This window comes from Ixodes scapularis, unplaced genomic scaffold (assembly GCF_016920785.2).
Source record: "Ixodes scapularis isolate PalLabHiFi unplaced genomic scaffold, ASM1692078v2 ptg002371l_1__unscaffolded, whole genome shotgun sequence".
Classification (NCBI taxonomy): Eukaryota; Metazoa; Arthropoda; class Arachnida; order Ixodida; family Ixodidae; genus Ixodes; species Ixodes scapularis.
In genome coordinates this window covers 20500-35475 of record NW_024610243.1, presented here as the reverse complement: position 1 = coordinate 35475, position 14976 = coordinate 20500, and the positions used below count along the sequence as shown (strand labels likewise).

The 14976-nt window shown below is 44.0% G+C and overlaps 1 protein-coding gene across 1 annotated transcript; it reads right to left on the bottom strand.

Moving 5' to 3' along the window:
* Nucleotides 1–608: 608 nt before the first annotated feature.
* Nucleotides 609–13821, bottom strand: LOC8026507 (angiotensin-converting enzyme-like). Its single transcript, XM_040214129.1, has 6 exons — nucleotides 13692–13821; nucleotides 8422–8613; nucleotides 7808–7890; nucleotides 6402–6580; nucleotides 3138–3262; nucleotides 609–760 (listed from the first exon to the last, which is right to left on the bottom strand). Exons 1-6 carry the CDS (start codon nucleotides 13819–13821, stop codon nucleotides 609–611), a joined length of 861 nt encoding a protein of 286 aa, XP_040070063.1.
* Nucleotides 13822–14976: the final 1155 nt, after the last annotated feature.

The following is a 14976-nucleotide window of genomic DNA, read 5'->3' as shown; positions in this document are numbered from 1 at the left end:
TAAATCGCTGATTCGTCCTTTGCTGGAATATGCTGACGTTGTATGGGAGCCGCACTCGAAAACGCTCATTGACCAATTGGACTGCCTTCAAAAGAAATAGCTTAAGTTTATTTACAACTGATATGTCAAAGATTCACACTTGTCACCGTTGTATACCGCCTCCGGAGTGCCTATATTATCATGTCGAAGGAAAGTAAAGCGTTTGACATTTCTGCAGAACATAATTCATGATAAAACTGGTCTAAATTTTGATGATTATTTGCAGTATAACGCGAAGGCAGAATATAAGGCAGAAGCACGAGAATTTGCTCATTGAGTTCCGCTGCAGAAAATATGTTTTTAAATACTTCTTTTTTCCTCGTTCTGTTTGTGAGTGGAATAAGTTGCCACCAAGTGTGACGGCGATCGCTTCTACCGCTTTATTTGCGAGTGCAGTTGATGAATTGTTTTGTTTTTGTCACCAATGACTAAGCTACTTGTTTATTTTTGTTTGTTCATTCGACTCATTGATGGTTTCTGATGTTGTCCATCATGCTTGGCCCTGAAAAGTTGGCCGGCGGTATTCTCCAATAAATTACTGTGCTTCGTTTTGCCGAATTTCATAAAATTCAATGGTGGAGGAAAGACCAGCGGGTATAGGACTCAAAAATTCTGGACTCACCGAGTTCTTTGTTTATCCCATCAAGTAGACCAATCTTGTGAAGGCGCTGGGGACTACAAGCCAGCCAAGCCATTGCATCTGCCACGGCCTCGTGGAACCCTACAAACAGCATTGTACCAAAATTATATAAACTCGTAGTAAATCTGTCTGAACGTTGATTCCATTTAGATAAACCGAAATGTATCCTCTATACATAGCTAAAGCTCAGTTTTCCTGCATTCTTTCCATCCACACTTTTCTTTTGGCTTACATTACTTCCTTCTCCACAGAAATAGTCCCCTCTGCCCAGCACTTCACCTCTCTGTCCAGCACAAAACCAGTTGTGACTGGTTTTGCTGTACCAAATTTTATTATAAGTCGCATATGATCACTTCCTAAGATGTTCCAGCTTTCCTCATCTATTTCCATGTGTCTTAACCTGTTACACAATTTGCTAGACACTAGACAGTAATCAATTGTCGAGTGCGAATTGTTTCTCTCCCACTTTATTTTTCCATCGCATTTCACTTAGGCCTTAACCAGCACTAGATCAAGAGCATCGCAAAATTGTTGTAACATCCTCCCTGTTGAATTTGTGAACCCAGTGAAGTCTTCTAAGTACGCATTCGTGTCTCGTAAGATAATTATCTCCCGATAAGAGCCAATTTCTCCACCACATCTTTTGAGCCAACATCTTTTGAAATACACGTCATATGCTGGGCATTTTTTTTTTCTCTTGAATCAGTCCCCGTTTACACATAAACAAATGTTAGAAGCGTGTCTAAACCCTTAATATTCCTTCTCAACACTCATGTGTTTTCCGCAGCTTTATTTCACCCTTTCCCAAACCTCTCCTTTGATTAGCCCTCCCAATCCGCCTCTTTTCCGTACGCCTTCCCATCAATTGCATTACAGCCAAAAATAACCGGCCAAGTAGGGTGGTTTCTTCATATCCCTAAGTTGCGTCTCTGCCAATCCATACAGAATGAAATCATCATTTAATTGTTCCGCAATCTCTTCCCACTTTACTTTATTTCTGCTCCCCGGCATGTTTCTAAATCTTATCTTGAGCTACTTCCTTTTCTTTGTTCTGCGAGGCTTCCTCCATCCTTCCCTGTTTGCATTTGAACCCTCAGCTACCCGAAAGCTCTGCCGGCTGCTAGAAAAGCCATTGCTCATCCTCTGCCCCACCCGCATCCCCGTCTGTTACTCGTAGTGGATGCCGTCTCGACTGAAGGAAAGATCGAACTTTAGGAGACTAAATTGGTGTGACTAAATTGAACAGTGTTGCCTGGTCGCCAGATAAAAAGTATCAACATTAGTAAATTGGTTATGGCTCTGTAATTACGAAACTTGGTGTATATAAGAAGCAGCCAATGATCATTTCATTTCAAGATAAATTTACCCTTTTAATTTTCGTGTTCTGCCGAAGATTTTTCATATTGCCTAGACCTGCTTTCGTTATGTTGGCGAAAAGTGTTTGTTCGTTGCTTCTTCGCCTACAAGCCCATACGCATATTTGCGTTTGAGCACGACACGTTCCGAGGCGGCAAGCGAACACGTACCGTTGCGAAGGGCGCTTGCGCCAAGCATGTACACACAGTTGGACCGACAAGCAGTCAACTGCAGTCAAGAGCCAAAAATAACGCGCTATCGTCGCTAGCGGCTCACAAATGCGGAGCGCAAGTTCGTCTGCTTCTTTTCCAGGGGTTGTGGTGAGCTCTGATTGGCTCTGATTGGAAAGACAGGGGGTAGATATCAATGCAGCTTGCTTTGAGGTCTGCACACCATCCTACAATCATAGTCAATCAAAGCTCAGCGTTCTGACGTCACCGCAACCCCTGGAAAAGAAGCAGACGAACTTGCGCTCCGTATAGTAAGCGAAACGGCAACATTAGGAGTTTTGGCGAGTCGTTTCGACACGAACGGTTCGTCCTCCAACCGGGATCGTCGACGTCACTGCGGATGCGCGCGCGAGTCGTTGGGGGCTTTGAGATAGTCTTCTCGTTCGTTTCTCCCACTCCGGCCGCCCGAGTCGTCACCGCAACGCAGCCAACACCGTTGCCGACTCGGAGACAATGCAAGATGGCGGTCGATTCCGCGAGCGAGCACGTCCTTTTCTTTCTTGGCTCCTGATTGGTTTAGCGAAACGCCCTCCCGCTACCGCCGCGTCTGCGAGGTGTTGCGCGACGGCACGTATAGACCTTTCCAGCGGCAGTCTCGAACGAAGTGAGCGGGCGAAAAATGCTGAGTCACTGAGCTGTGAACGCATGCGCAGCGTCCGATATACCGCACAGCAGATCAACAGCGCATGCTTGGAAGGCGTTCCACAGCCCAGCAGACAAAGATGGCAGCGCGCAGGAGGCGATTTCTGCAAAGGTCTATAGGGAGGGGCCTTTAGTAACCGTTTCCTGCCACAACGACGCCGCTCAGCACTCAAACACGTGCAAACGCGAATTTGCGTATAAGCCTTATGGGGCGAGGCCGTAATTCTCACCTGAGTTGGCGCCCTGTCGAAATACGTGAGGCAGTCCGGCGTATTGTTGGAAATAGTACACGTGGCCCATTTCATGGAATACTCCCTTAAGACCTTCCAGGCTTTTTTCCGTGCACATCCGAATTCTATATGGCGTCCAAAACGGCAGGCACGGGCGAAAGATGAGTACAAATTTAGAATAAGCATCTGCTTCTGCAACGACAGTTAGTTACAAGCTGCACTCAACCCCCCCTCCCCCCCCCCCCCCCCCCCCAAAAAAAAAGTGCTGCTCATGTTTCTTTTTTGTTAGTGTACTGCTCAGTGGGGCTAAACACCATCCAGCTGATAATTTCATAAATCATATACCATGTTTTCCCGTTTATAAGTCGCACATATGTATTCGTGCGGCCAGCGAAACTGCCTTGGCAATCCCGCATATGTGATGATCGCAATATGCTTAGCGCAAGTATTTTGCTTCTTGCGTAGGGGGTTTCGGTGACGTCAGAACAGCGAGCTCCGATTGACTCCGATTGGAAGAATAATGGGTTGAACCCAAGGCAGCCAGCATTGAGGTCTACCCACTATCCTTCAGGTCGGAGCGAATCGGAGCTCGGCGTTCTCACGTCACCACAGTCCCTGCGCGAGGAGCAGACGATCTTGCGCTCCATATGGGAGAGCATATTTTAATATTCTCGTCAACAAACGAGCGCCGTTTGTAAGGGTGCCAGTCTCCTCCACTAACTTTTTTTATTTTCTCTCTAAACCCCGCGGCAAATTTCCGCAAGTAAGGTTTATTGCGTCATTGTATTAGACGCACTTCTGGAGATCTTAGATTTAAAAAAAAGATTACAGTAAGATCCATTGGTGGATCTTCAGGAATGCGTTAGCATGACGTCAGGAAACGTCAGACACGTCCCCCTTTGGGAAACGCTAACACTAACCTTTCCACTTTATGCTTTTGGCTTTCTCTTTTGCTTCCTCTTTTTGGCTTCGTTTCGGGGTCACTGTTAGCGTTTCCCAAAGGGGGACATGGGTGGCGTCTCCCAAGGGTCGTTGCTAATGGACTCCCTAAAAATCTATCACTGGATCTTCCTGTAATTTTTTAACCCCTTTTCTGTACTCTTTGCGTGTCAGAGCACGTGGAGACCCTTGGATACGGTCATCTATATCACTCATGGAAAGAGCCACATCCACATCACTCGTGGATGGAACCGCCATCCATCGTTATAACTGCACACGCATATCACAGCCCTCGCACCGCTACTACGGAAACCTAGAGCGAAAAAAAACAAACAGAGACGGCGGAGGCGGCAACTGTGCACGCGCGCACAGTGGCGTCACAAGGGCGGGGAAGACCGCCCCGGGTGCAGCGCTCAGGGGAGTGCAGCTGGGTGGTGAAAAAGGGGGGAGAGGGGAGGGGTGGCGGGGGGAGGGGGGGGGGGGAGTCACGGCGGGCCACAAGGGTCGCGGTGAGTTACCACCCCGGGTGCCGCTGTCCGTAGTGACGCCACTGCGCCCGCATTCCACCGCGCCGCGGCACAATACCTCCTAGATAACAAAGCCGTAGTGCTGAATGAGACGGCGTTATCAGAGAAGGCCATCGCTGGTCCCAGATTGGATACGACGATTACGTCAACGTTCGGCTCAAAGTTCACAAACTTGACTCGAAGCCGAGCGCTTACGCGGCACTCCTTTCCAATCTCTGCCCAACGTTGGCCTTCTCGGATGACGCCATTTCATTCAGCACTGCGGAGCTGTTGTGCGACGAAAACCAAAGGGCTCGTTTTGACGAAAACCCGGCGGTGTCTTTCAGTTTGTCAGCTACGGGAAGAGAGGGAGAAGGAGGGGTAGAGGTCGACGCGTGCTTACGTCAGCGCTTCGGACCAATAAGAGCGTCGTACGCGTCACCCTCTCCCCCTCCCTCTTCATCTCTCCCTGTATATGACAAACGAAAGACGCCGCCGGGTTTTCGTCAAAACGAGCGCACCGCCGGAAAATGCGGTAATGTTAACTTTCAAGCAAGCGGTTACATGAGGGCATGCTCTGTCGCATGCTAAGATGTCAGAAAAATATTTTTTGCAGCTTTTTGGAAAGGTGTTTAGGAAGGTGGAGATTCAAGCGCGATTCAAATACAGGGTGCTTGCTTTAAAGGGGTGGGGGAACGAAATTTCAGCGCTCATTTTCTAGCTTTAATATGTTGCATGTTGCACCCTAACCTCAAAAACACCAGTCTTCCGTTGAAAAGCACAAGAAAACTAATATTAAAGTAAATAAACGATTTTCCAATGTGCACCTGGTGGATGCATGCGGAGCCTATTTGGGAGGTAGTCTAGCAACGTTGTGGAATCTGCTACGTAGTCGTGACGTAGCAGATTCATTCGGAGCAGCGCCGTTCTTTGGCATTTCACTGTTTTCCTTCTTAGCTTTCCTCCTCAACTCACAAATCGCGTATTGTACCAAACGGTCCAAGAAGACGGAAAGGAAGGACTCCCTTCTTTTTCAGAGCCTCGTTCCTGCAACCGGAAACAGTCATTCTCCCCCTAGAAGATTAGCCCGTCGCTCAAAACTCGAACAAAAGTTGCTTTCCCCACCGCGTTCAGCCCTAAGCTGACAGTGTTGTGGAAGCTACGTGCTCCTTGGGCCAGCCACACGCTCGTCACCCCACGGGTACTTCGAGCGGCTCGGTTGTAACGCGCTGACGCTATTGACACCACCACAACGGTGACAACGCCACCAAGGGCAAAGCTCATAACCACGCTTGCCTTGCTACTCCACGAACGCGGGAAATCTTTTCTTTCTGTTTTTGTTTGCGCCGGACATCCCATGACGCATCGCGCTCTCCGCTCGCTTCTCTTCGAGCGCTTGCTCGAGTGCACCGTTTGGAACGAAAAATATAGCCAATCGTTAAAAAAAAACGTGCGATTATGATTTACGGTTATTATCCGTCATGCTTGACTCATTTCCGAACGAAGTTTGAATATTTCAATTTATGTTTCCGTACCCCTTTAAAATTCAATATATATCTAGAAAAGAAGGTTTTTTTGAGTTCAGACAACATACTACTTCTTCTTTGAGGAAAGCATTTGCCACCGGGGGGCGGGGAGATGCGTGGTACTGCTTATTCCGGCTTAAAAAAACGCGGGGCTTATTCGGTAAAGGCCTCGTGATTCTTGCTTTAGCGTTCTTATCAGCTAATGGCGAAATCTCGTAGGCTTTAGAGCGACAATACCCTACAAGTAACTACGCCCAGCGATTCTTTTCGAGCGTGGTGAATACACATGCCACCTGAAGTCTCGGCCGTCGCAGAAGTCCCATGCCGAGGCGTCGCAGATCCGATTGCTCTCCGCCGGTGACTCCTCCAAAACCGAGTTGTTCCAAAAAGCGGGCGGCAGAGGTGGGAACCCGAGCGACGTGTAGAAGGATTCGGCGAGCTTGAAGATGTCGATGACGCTCATCTTGTGCAACTGTACGAACGAGCCAGTAAAAAATAAGCAGAATCCGGTAAGAATAACTCGAAAAAGTCTCCCGGTGGCGCAAAGTATAGCAGTCGACATTGCAATAAAAAAAAGTACTCTCGTTGAAATAATGACACTTAGAACATAACAAAATGTCAACTTCGATTCTACGAGTTTCAGAGAGGAGGGGCATATCATATTGTTTTACGCTTTGTTCTTTATTTTTTCAAGTTGCAGATACCGCGTTGAAGAGATTACCGAATGTAACCAGGGGTCAGCCAGTCACGGTCCCTCGTGCCGACGTAAACAGTTTTATCTAACAGTACTGCGGCTGCTAGGCACCGTAATAAGTTAGCGCCTTACATAACGGCAACGAACTATAAAGAAGAACGTTTTTTGCTGTTCTACTCGTTACGTTTAAATTACTAGCATTAATTTCACTTTGATTTTTACAGTATAATTTTGTTTTAATTACATTTCGTTTTTTATCCTCACCACTCGCACGCAGAAATTTCTTTCATGATCTCTATAAAGAAAAAAAAGTAACGCCACGAAAAATATCGAAACCAAACCAATATTTACGCCACGAAAAACAATCGAAGCTCGCCCCCTCCCCCCTCCGCACCAAACAGTTCCAGAAAAATTATTTGCAGTCCTCCCATGGGGCTGCAAGGATAACTGACAATAGCAACAAACATAAAGAAACAGCTTTTTTTTTTTTTTTTGGTGGGGGGGGGGGGGGCGGGTTGGGGGGGGGGGGGGGTTACTTATGCCATAATTAAAATGTAACCCTTGCCTTTTAAGGTTCAATAGATATCGTAATCCTTAATTCATCTTTGCAATGACCTTCTTAACGACATATTTTGACAAGGCTCGAAAGTGCAATTCAAATTATATTAGTGTTAAATATTAGTCGCAACGTCCTGTTTTATCTACGAAATTAAATTAGTACAAGAGAAAGGAGGGTCTCTTAACGAAGAGTAACAGAAATTGTTACTCACGATCCTGCGTTTCATTTCAAAAATTTGAATGTAGGCAATTACCCTTTTCAATCAGATTGAATAAGCCGGTTGAGGTCAAAAACTAATTTCTTAAAGTCAGATTTTTTTTTTCACACAAAATAGAAGTAGATTTACAATTCCAAATGATTGAATGGCGGCCCTCCTAACGGACGTCGTGAACATCAAAAGCTTATATTCAGATATTTGCGAATATTTGATGAATACATGTACGTGCCTTTAAATCCACAGCAGAGGTATCGTAAGAAGGCGGCCAGAATACTCCAGTTTCATGGAACCACGACTCACTTTCCAAATCTCCTGAAGACAAGGAACGCAACGACATAGAGCTCGAATATTGCGCAATAGTTTTTCACGCTGAAGCTAAAAAGAGTACTATGTACCACAAAATATTATACGGTAAGCATTTTGTGTTCGGAGCACCTTGACGTTTTGCGAGTAGACGACCATATCGAAACTCTAGGAAGACTGGGAAACAAATTTAGCGCTAACATTTCCGCGTTCAAACTAAAATAGTCAGACTCTTGAAACAAAACAAATGTGACCACCACTTGGCACAAACCGTGTCAGTTATTCACTCTAGATTGTGTCAGGCGATCTTACCGCCTTCTTAAAGGCCGACGACCAGACTCGAGATTCTGCAAGGCAGAAGATCCTCCTCACGACGGGGGAGGAGGAAACAAGCAATGGTGGACAGGGTAGAAGGGGGAGAAGAAGAAGCCAGGGAAAAATGGAAAGCGCGAACTGGTCGTCGGCCTTTAAGTGCATTTGAGTTAATGCGCTCCACTATCTGGTTCCAAACAAATGTTCAGCGTAAGAGAAACGAGTTACCAAGGAGGTGGGCGGATATCGGTCCTTGCGACGAGACGTACTTGGCTGCGTACTTCTGGACCAGCCCATTCCGCAGGAAGGCGTGCAACTGCTCGTAGAGAGGCTTCGTCAACTCCCACAACGATTCGAGGTCACCATGAAATGTCTCCCATTCGTATTCGTAAATCCAATACTCCGCCGTGCTGTTGAATCCTGTCCAATTTACAAACAATTCAGAGCTTACAAAGTACAAAGGCATCATTGGACCTAATTTGAAGAGCGAACATTACGACAAATATCGCGTTCAGGAGTTCCATTCGTTTCCTAATTGCGAATGTAGTTTTATTCCGAGATCTGGCAAGAACATAGCCCAGTTTGTGTCTTATCTGTCTTTAACTATGTGACGCTGTCTGTATTTAATTATAAGCTCAATAAGACTCGCGAGTCTACGATTCCGTTATAAACCTTTTACAAAAACAAACTGGAACATGGTTCGTACTGTTCGAAGTATAGCTGGGACACCGGTGATGGTCATTCCGAACCAGCGGTGTCGAATGAGGAGCCTGACAGGCGCCTGTCTATCTGCAGCTATGCCTAAATGCCGGCCGCTTGACCGACTCCGAACAATGGATCGGACACACGTCTCGCCGCGACCTACCACCAGGATTGTACCGTGCTTATCTTCATAAAGTGTTATAAGAAGCATGAATGCTGTGACGTAATATCTTATTATTTCGCAGATACTCCGACGTATTGGGGATAAGACATTACTCCGACGTATCGGGATAGCTTATGTGTTAGAACATCGAATGCTGAAGTTGCTTCGTGTGAAGACCACCCTCCGGCAATGTGCTTGAATTCCTGCAATTTCTTGAAATGCACTCTGCTTCCTCGGGTTGTTATTTGTGTCATCCATTATCGTCGGGGATATAAACAGATGACCGTCATGCGAGAGAATTACGCGACATCAATATTCACTATACCTGTAACAGCATGGTAACACTGCCAACCAGGGTGACTACACACACTGCTGCGTATATCGATATGTGCATCACAAACCAAGATAGTGATGATATTGCAGCTGGTGCTATATTATACGACCTTAGTTTCCATTTTGTTTTTTCATTTTCTGCCTTGGGTTTAACTAGGGAACATAAAAGCGACAAACAAACGTTTTAGAACCGCCCAATAAACGGTGACAGATTACGGAATTTAATGCCTTATAGAACAAGAAAGAAAGTTGCGGCGGCGTCTGCGAAAAGCGTGACTCATCCCGTGCCTTTAAAATCTTCGACATAAAATTTAAACAAAGTTATGATGCAGCGTTTCCATTGCGAAAGATAAAAACAAGTAAAAAAATATGAAAAATCGGTATTAGGCGACCTGTACAAAAAGACAACAACGCAAGTATCTAGTTTTCATCATGGGTCGGAATCCCTGTCTTTTAGCTGAATTTAAAGGGTTTCGAAACAAATTGAATATCGGTGTGAACAGCGCGAAATTTGATTCTCAAAACAAGTTTTCGCGTGTTTACAGTGATAGCAGAAAGGTATGGAACACCGTTCATGACCTAACCAATAGAAGGCAAACGCAATGAAATGCGAAGAAAATCTTAATAGATAACATAAATGTATCTGGAAAAGAACTAGCAGACGAAATGAATCGGCATTTTATTACCATATGCACGTACAAGGGGCAATATGTCAGCGCAGTTAACTCTACACCCGATAAATCAGTTGCAGTTCACCCTACTTAGTCTAACTATATATGTCAAATAAAATTTTAAAAAAAAAATTAAAACAAATCTTTAAAAAGTTATGTTGCCGACGAAGGTGATGAAATAAAATCTTTACCTATAAGGCAAATCACGGACATAGTAAGTTCCATCTTGTCCCATATAATATATATAATGCTTGAGTCTGGTGAATTTCCCGAAGAATTATATGGGCCGGTTTCGATTTTTTCGGTATTCTCAAATATTTGCGAGCGCATTATCAATGATGAAATAACGTGTTATTTTTTATACTTATCAAATAATAAACCATTCTTAATATGGCTTTCAAAACAACAAGTCTGCGGAACAAGCACTAATTGACATCTATGTTATTCTGCTCTAATACCGTAACTTAACCATCACGTTCCATTTCCACGGGTGTTTACAAAAGTGAGCATTGTTATGTCCCGTCCATCGTGGAGAAACATGTCGTCCGGTTTTCGTCCTTTATAACACATTCTCCTCTAACACCGTAACTTAACCAGCACGCTCCGTTTTCACAAATTGTTCACTTTAGGGTTATTTTTGAACTTAGGAAAATCGTTTGATACACGATATTCTATTAAACTGTTTGATATATGCGGTGTACGAGGAGTTACACTCAGAATATTAGGAACATATTTGAGATCGCTAACAATATGCATCCACTAATGACTTCATCTAATAAAGTGAAAATGCGTCATGGCATCCCTCAAGGCTCCATTCTAGGGCTTCTATTATTTCTCGTGTAGGTTAATGATATTACGCCAATATCTGGTTCCCCTGAATTATCAAATAATGCAAACGGACGACACAAATAGATTCGTTGTTGACGTGACAAAACGTTAAGTGGAAAAGTTAGCTAATGAATAACTTATGAACTTATCAAGATGGTTACGAATACATCGCCTGATTTTAAATATACACACAAAACTAAACCTATGTTTTAAATCAGTTGAATAGGCAAGACTACACATTTATCGAAAAATTCGAAGAGGCATCATTCGAGCAAGTGACAGTAGAAGATATTTTGTGTGTATAGTTTGCGTATAGCTTGGCATGGAGTTTTAATGTCAAGAAACTAAAGACTGATTTATAGAATAAAAAAATTTGATGCATACGTAGAGAAAATTTTTATTTTTATAACAAATGTCTAGGCCCAATAAGCGCATATGTAAACTAAGATAATATAAAATCATATATAACATATTAAGATGATATAAGAAACATATAAAGAATTTTATTCTCATATAGCGTTATACGGTTCTTATATATTCTTATACGATCTATTTTGACCATATGCACTTATTGGACCAAGACATTTTTTTATACAAATATGATTTTTCACTACGGTGCCTAGTGAAAACACACATCATATTATTCCTTATTTTACTCCAAAATTAGTCCTGGCCTTTTGGTCTGGGAAACGACGACAGCCAGCTGCAAACTATAATAAACCTATCTTTGTTTCCAGAAAAAATATTTATTACGTACAGGTGAAAATTACTTAGGGGATTCCAGAAATTGAATGACACCTTCACTACTCATCAAATGTAATATGCTTAAGGCAGACCTAGTATACTACCGTAAACTTTTACCATGGATACATAAAAACAGACTACACCAGACCAACAGAAAGTCTGCAGACTGGTTCACACATTTGCGTCGACCGCGTTGCGCTCCGTTCCGTCGTGCGGTACAGCGCCTTTCCATTGGCTCGTCGTAAGTGTCGCCATGGCAACAGCTCGACGCAAGCAGTCTTAACGAGGTGCGAGTGGTTGAAGTCGCACTCGAACGCCACTGTGTGAACGAGCCTTGAGTGCATAGCCGATTAGAAACTTAAATCGAAGGATGCCGGCCATTAGAACCAACTATGGTCGACAAACGTTCTTTTTAAACAACTAAAACCCTAATTAGAACGAATTTTAATATAGACTAACAAAACGTTTTCTAGTTTTAATGATGTTTGCAGAAAGTTGCTAGTTGGCAGTGAAATCGCATTGTCATCTGGATAGTGTATTGCACCAAGAACATAGTCGCTATATCATATAGCCAATTTCAAAGGGATATGTTTTCATTGTAATCTCGTCTAAATTTGTTGTTGTTGCTGATATGTCTGAGATATATATATATATATGCAATTGTATCCCAGTTTGTGTTGTTTTAGTTGTAAAACGACTAAGATTTACTGACGATTATTTATAGTACTTTTCACCAAATGTTGTTTTCATTGTTGTTTACTTTGCCGTGTTGCTTTGACTCGTTTGTTTTTTATCGTGTAGTGTTTTGTAAAATTGTTGTTATTATGCAATGATCTTAAGCTGCTGAACTTTAGTGGGCAGAGGCCTTGTCAGGCACCACGCCTTTGTCTCTGCCCCCTACGCGGTAAACCCGCCAAACAAATAAAGAAAAAAGAAACATGAATTTGGAACGTCTTCCAGGCGCTTTAGCGATTATTACTCCTTTTTGTTTACTCCATTCGCCTTGAGTTTGGAAAAGAAAGTGATAAGAGAGCGACAGTTCATAAGAGAAAATGTCCCATAGTAGCCACTTCAGCAATCTATATTTTAGGGCAACGGATTACTCTAAGCAGATGCGAAAAGTACGCGCATACTATTGCCCCCTGAATGAGAATCCGAACAGTATTACTAAACTAATATAAAACCTAACACATACACAGAAAATTGAAATCTCGGAATCAAGCAAAAAAATGGCAATAATTATTTTCTTTCAACCCAAACTTTAATAAACCTGAGTAACTCCGATTGGATTCTCAATTAAACATATAAAATAGCGCAACAGAAACAAGGACAAGAAGTAAACAGGACAGGCGCTATCCGATTGGATTCTCAATGTAGCCAAATTGTTAAGTAAGAGAAGACATCTATGCCGTCAAGTGCACGATTAACCAATGAATTCGTGTTTGTTAGCCTGCCCTGAACGATCAGACTTAGGACAATCGTTAAGCTCATTTGTGCTGACAAGTGTAGCTTATTATCAGACGATATATTAAGCTGAAACCTAATAGGTGGCTGAAGGAATATAAAATAGGAGAATCATTTTCACGATATAATCTCCTGTAGAAAACAGAATTCCACCTTGATTCATCTAACGGTGGTTTAGATCACATTTTTTTTATAATTTTCTTAAAATTGTGCTTAAGGTACATGTCTTTGGGCGGAACATTTATGCATGCATGAACGCGACAGTGCGTTTCTGCAGAAATATAAGATTGGAAACTCGAAGACGCGAAAACTCGGTCACATTTCACATGCAGTTTTGCGCCATCAGTATTTCAAACCCAACCATTCAGCCTCTGGTAAGTAACTGGTTGTTATTTTGGGGTAAAAATATATCCACAAAATGTTATCAATTACGTTTTATTATTCGATGTGAAAAGCTACATCCGACAACCACAGATTCCGGAAAAATGATTTTTTTTTTTTTGGTTTGGATACTTTAATTTAGCGCATAGCTTCTCATGTCTAACGAAAGATTTCGCACTTTCTCTCCCTGCTTAAGAAAGCTAATGGCGCACCGTTCAGCTTGGCCTCGACGTCGAGCAGTTGCAAGAGATCCAGGAACTGCTTCCGCGATGGCTCGACGGCGACGCGCCGCCATTGCTGCCAGTAGTACCGACGCTCCTCGTAATTTTCCGAGATCGACATGATCTGCACGAGATCTGGAAGATATAAGGTGCCCCGATGTAGGCCAACTCTACTCTCGCAGATTCCTCGGATGTAGCAATACCTGAATAAGAGAGACGGCAGTCCGTGCCGGTGTCGCTCCGCGCTCCCTTGTACTGGCACACAAGGGCGGCTCTGGAGCGACTTGCAATGTCGCGTTGCAGATCAGCGTACTGCGAACAAGCTTGGGTTAAGGTGGCACAAAATTCAGAGCGCTGGTGAGCTGTGTTTAAAATTCACTTAACACATATCAGGTGTTTCCCAACATAGCGCACAAGGTTTCGCATAAAGCGCATCATCTATGAAACAAGTTCTGACATTTTATTTCAGTGTAAGGTGCACACACGGCGGTTAATTGTGGGAAACATTATGGGATTAATCTCGTCCACGACTCTGGTGGTGGTTTGCCGCGGGACTAGGAGGAGCATGGCGAATCATAGGCAGGTTAACCGCCCGCGCCCAGGCTGCGGGGTCCGAAGCAGAAAGAGCATAGAAACAGAACAAAATGTTGATGGCGATAGATTTGAGATGAGGCACAATGCAGAAGATAAGGACCCATGAAGAAATATAAAACAACACCGTGGAGAAACACTTTCCCGCTTTGCCCAACTCAATGGCGACCAGAATTGGCGACCAGCGGCGAAGCCTAATCAGAGCGTCCTTTTTTGCTTTCAGCTCCTGCTTTCTGTCGCGCACATCGGGGATGGCCCTGCCAGATATCAACGCACCCACGGAACTACGGCCCGAGGTCTGGCTCCCTTCGCTGAGTCAACCTCGGAATCGCCTTTCTCATCAGCAATCGACGGGCGATGCGTGGACCAATGGAAGGTGCCATCAGCTGTGACGTCACCGGATCCCAGCGTTATAAACGGATCTATCCCAGCCATCACTTCAGTTGGCCTGGCTGCAGCGGCGAAGACATGACGCCTAATCAGATCGTCCTTTTTTGCGTTCAGGTTGGTGTCACGTACTTTGATACTAAGTCGGATAGAAGCAACAACTTACGTTTGCTGCTGCTGCCGGGCCAAAAAGTGTTACTTCAAATGTGTTATGAGTGTTGTGTAGTTCTGAAAGAGTGTCTGCTATTAAGTGGTGATGTGGAATTGAATCCCGGCCCTGATATTGAGGTACTGCTTG

Excerpts from the sequence above, each read along its gene's own strand:
- LOC8026507 (XM_040214129.1), bottom strand. The coding sequence starts at position 13,821 with ATGTCGATCTCGGAAAATTACGAGGAGCGTCGGTACTACTGGCAGCAA. Across the intron at positions 8,614-13,691 it reads CGTCGAGGCCAAGCTGAACG|GATTCAACAGCACGGCGGAG; the intron begins GTGCGCCATTAG and ends TAAATTGGACAG. Across the intron at positions 6,581-7,807 it reads CCTCTGCTGTGGATTTAAAG|TTGCACAAGATGAGCGTCAT; the intron begins GCACGTACATGT and ends TCGTTCGTACAG.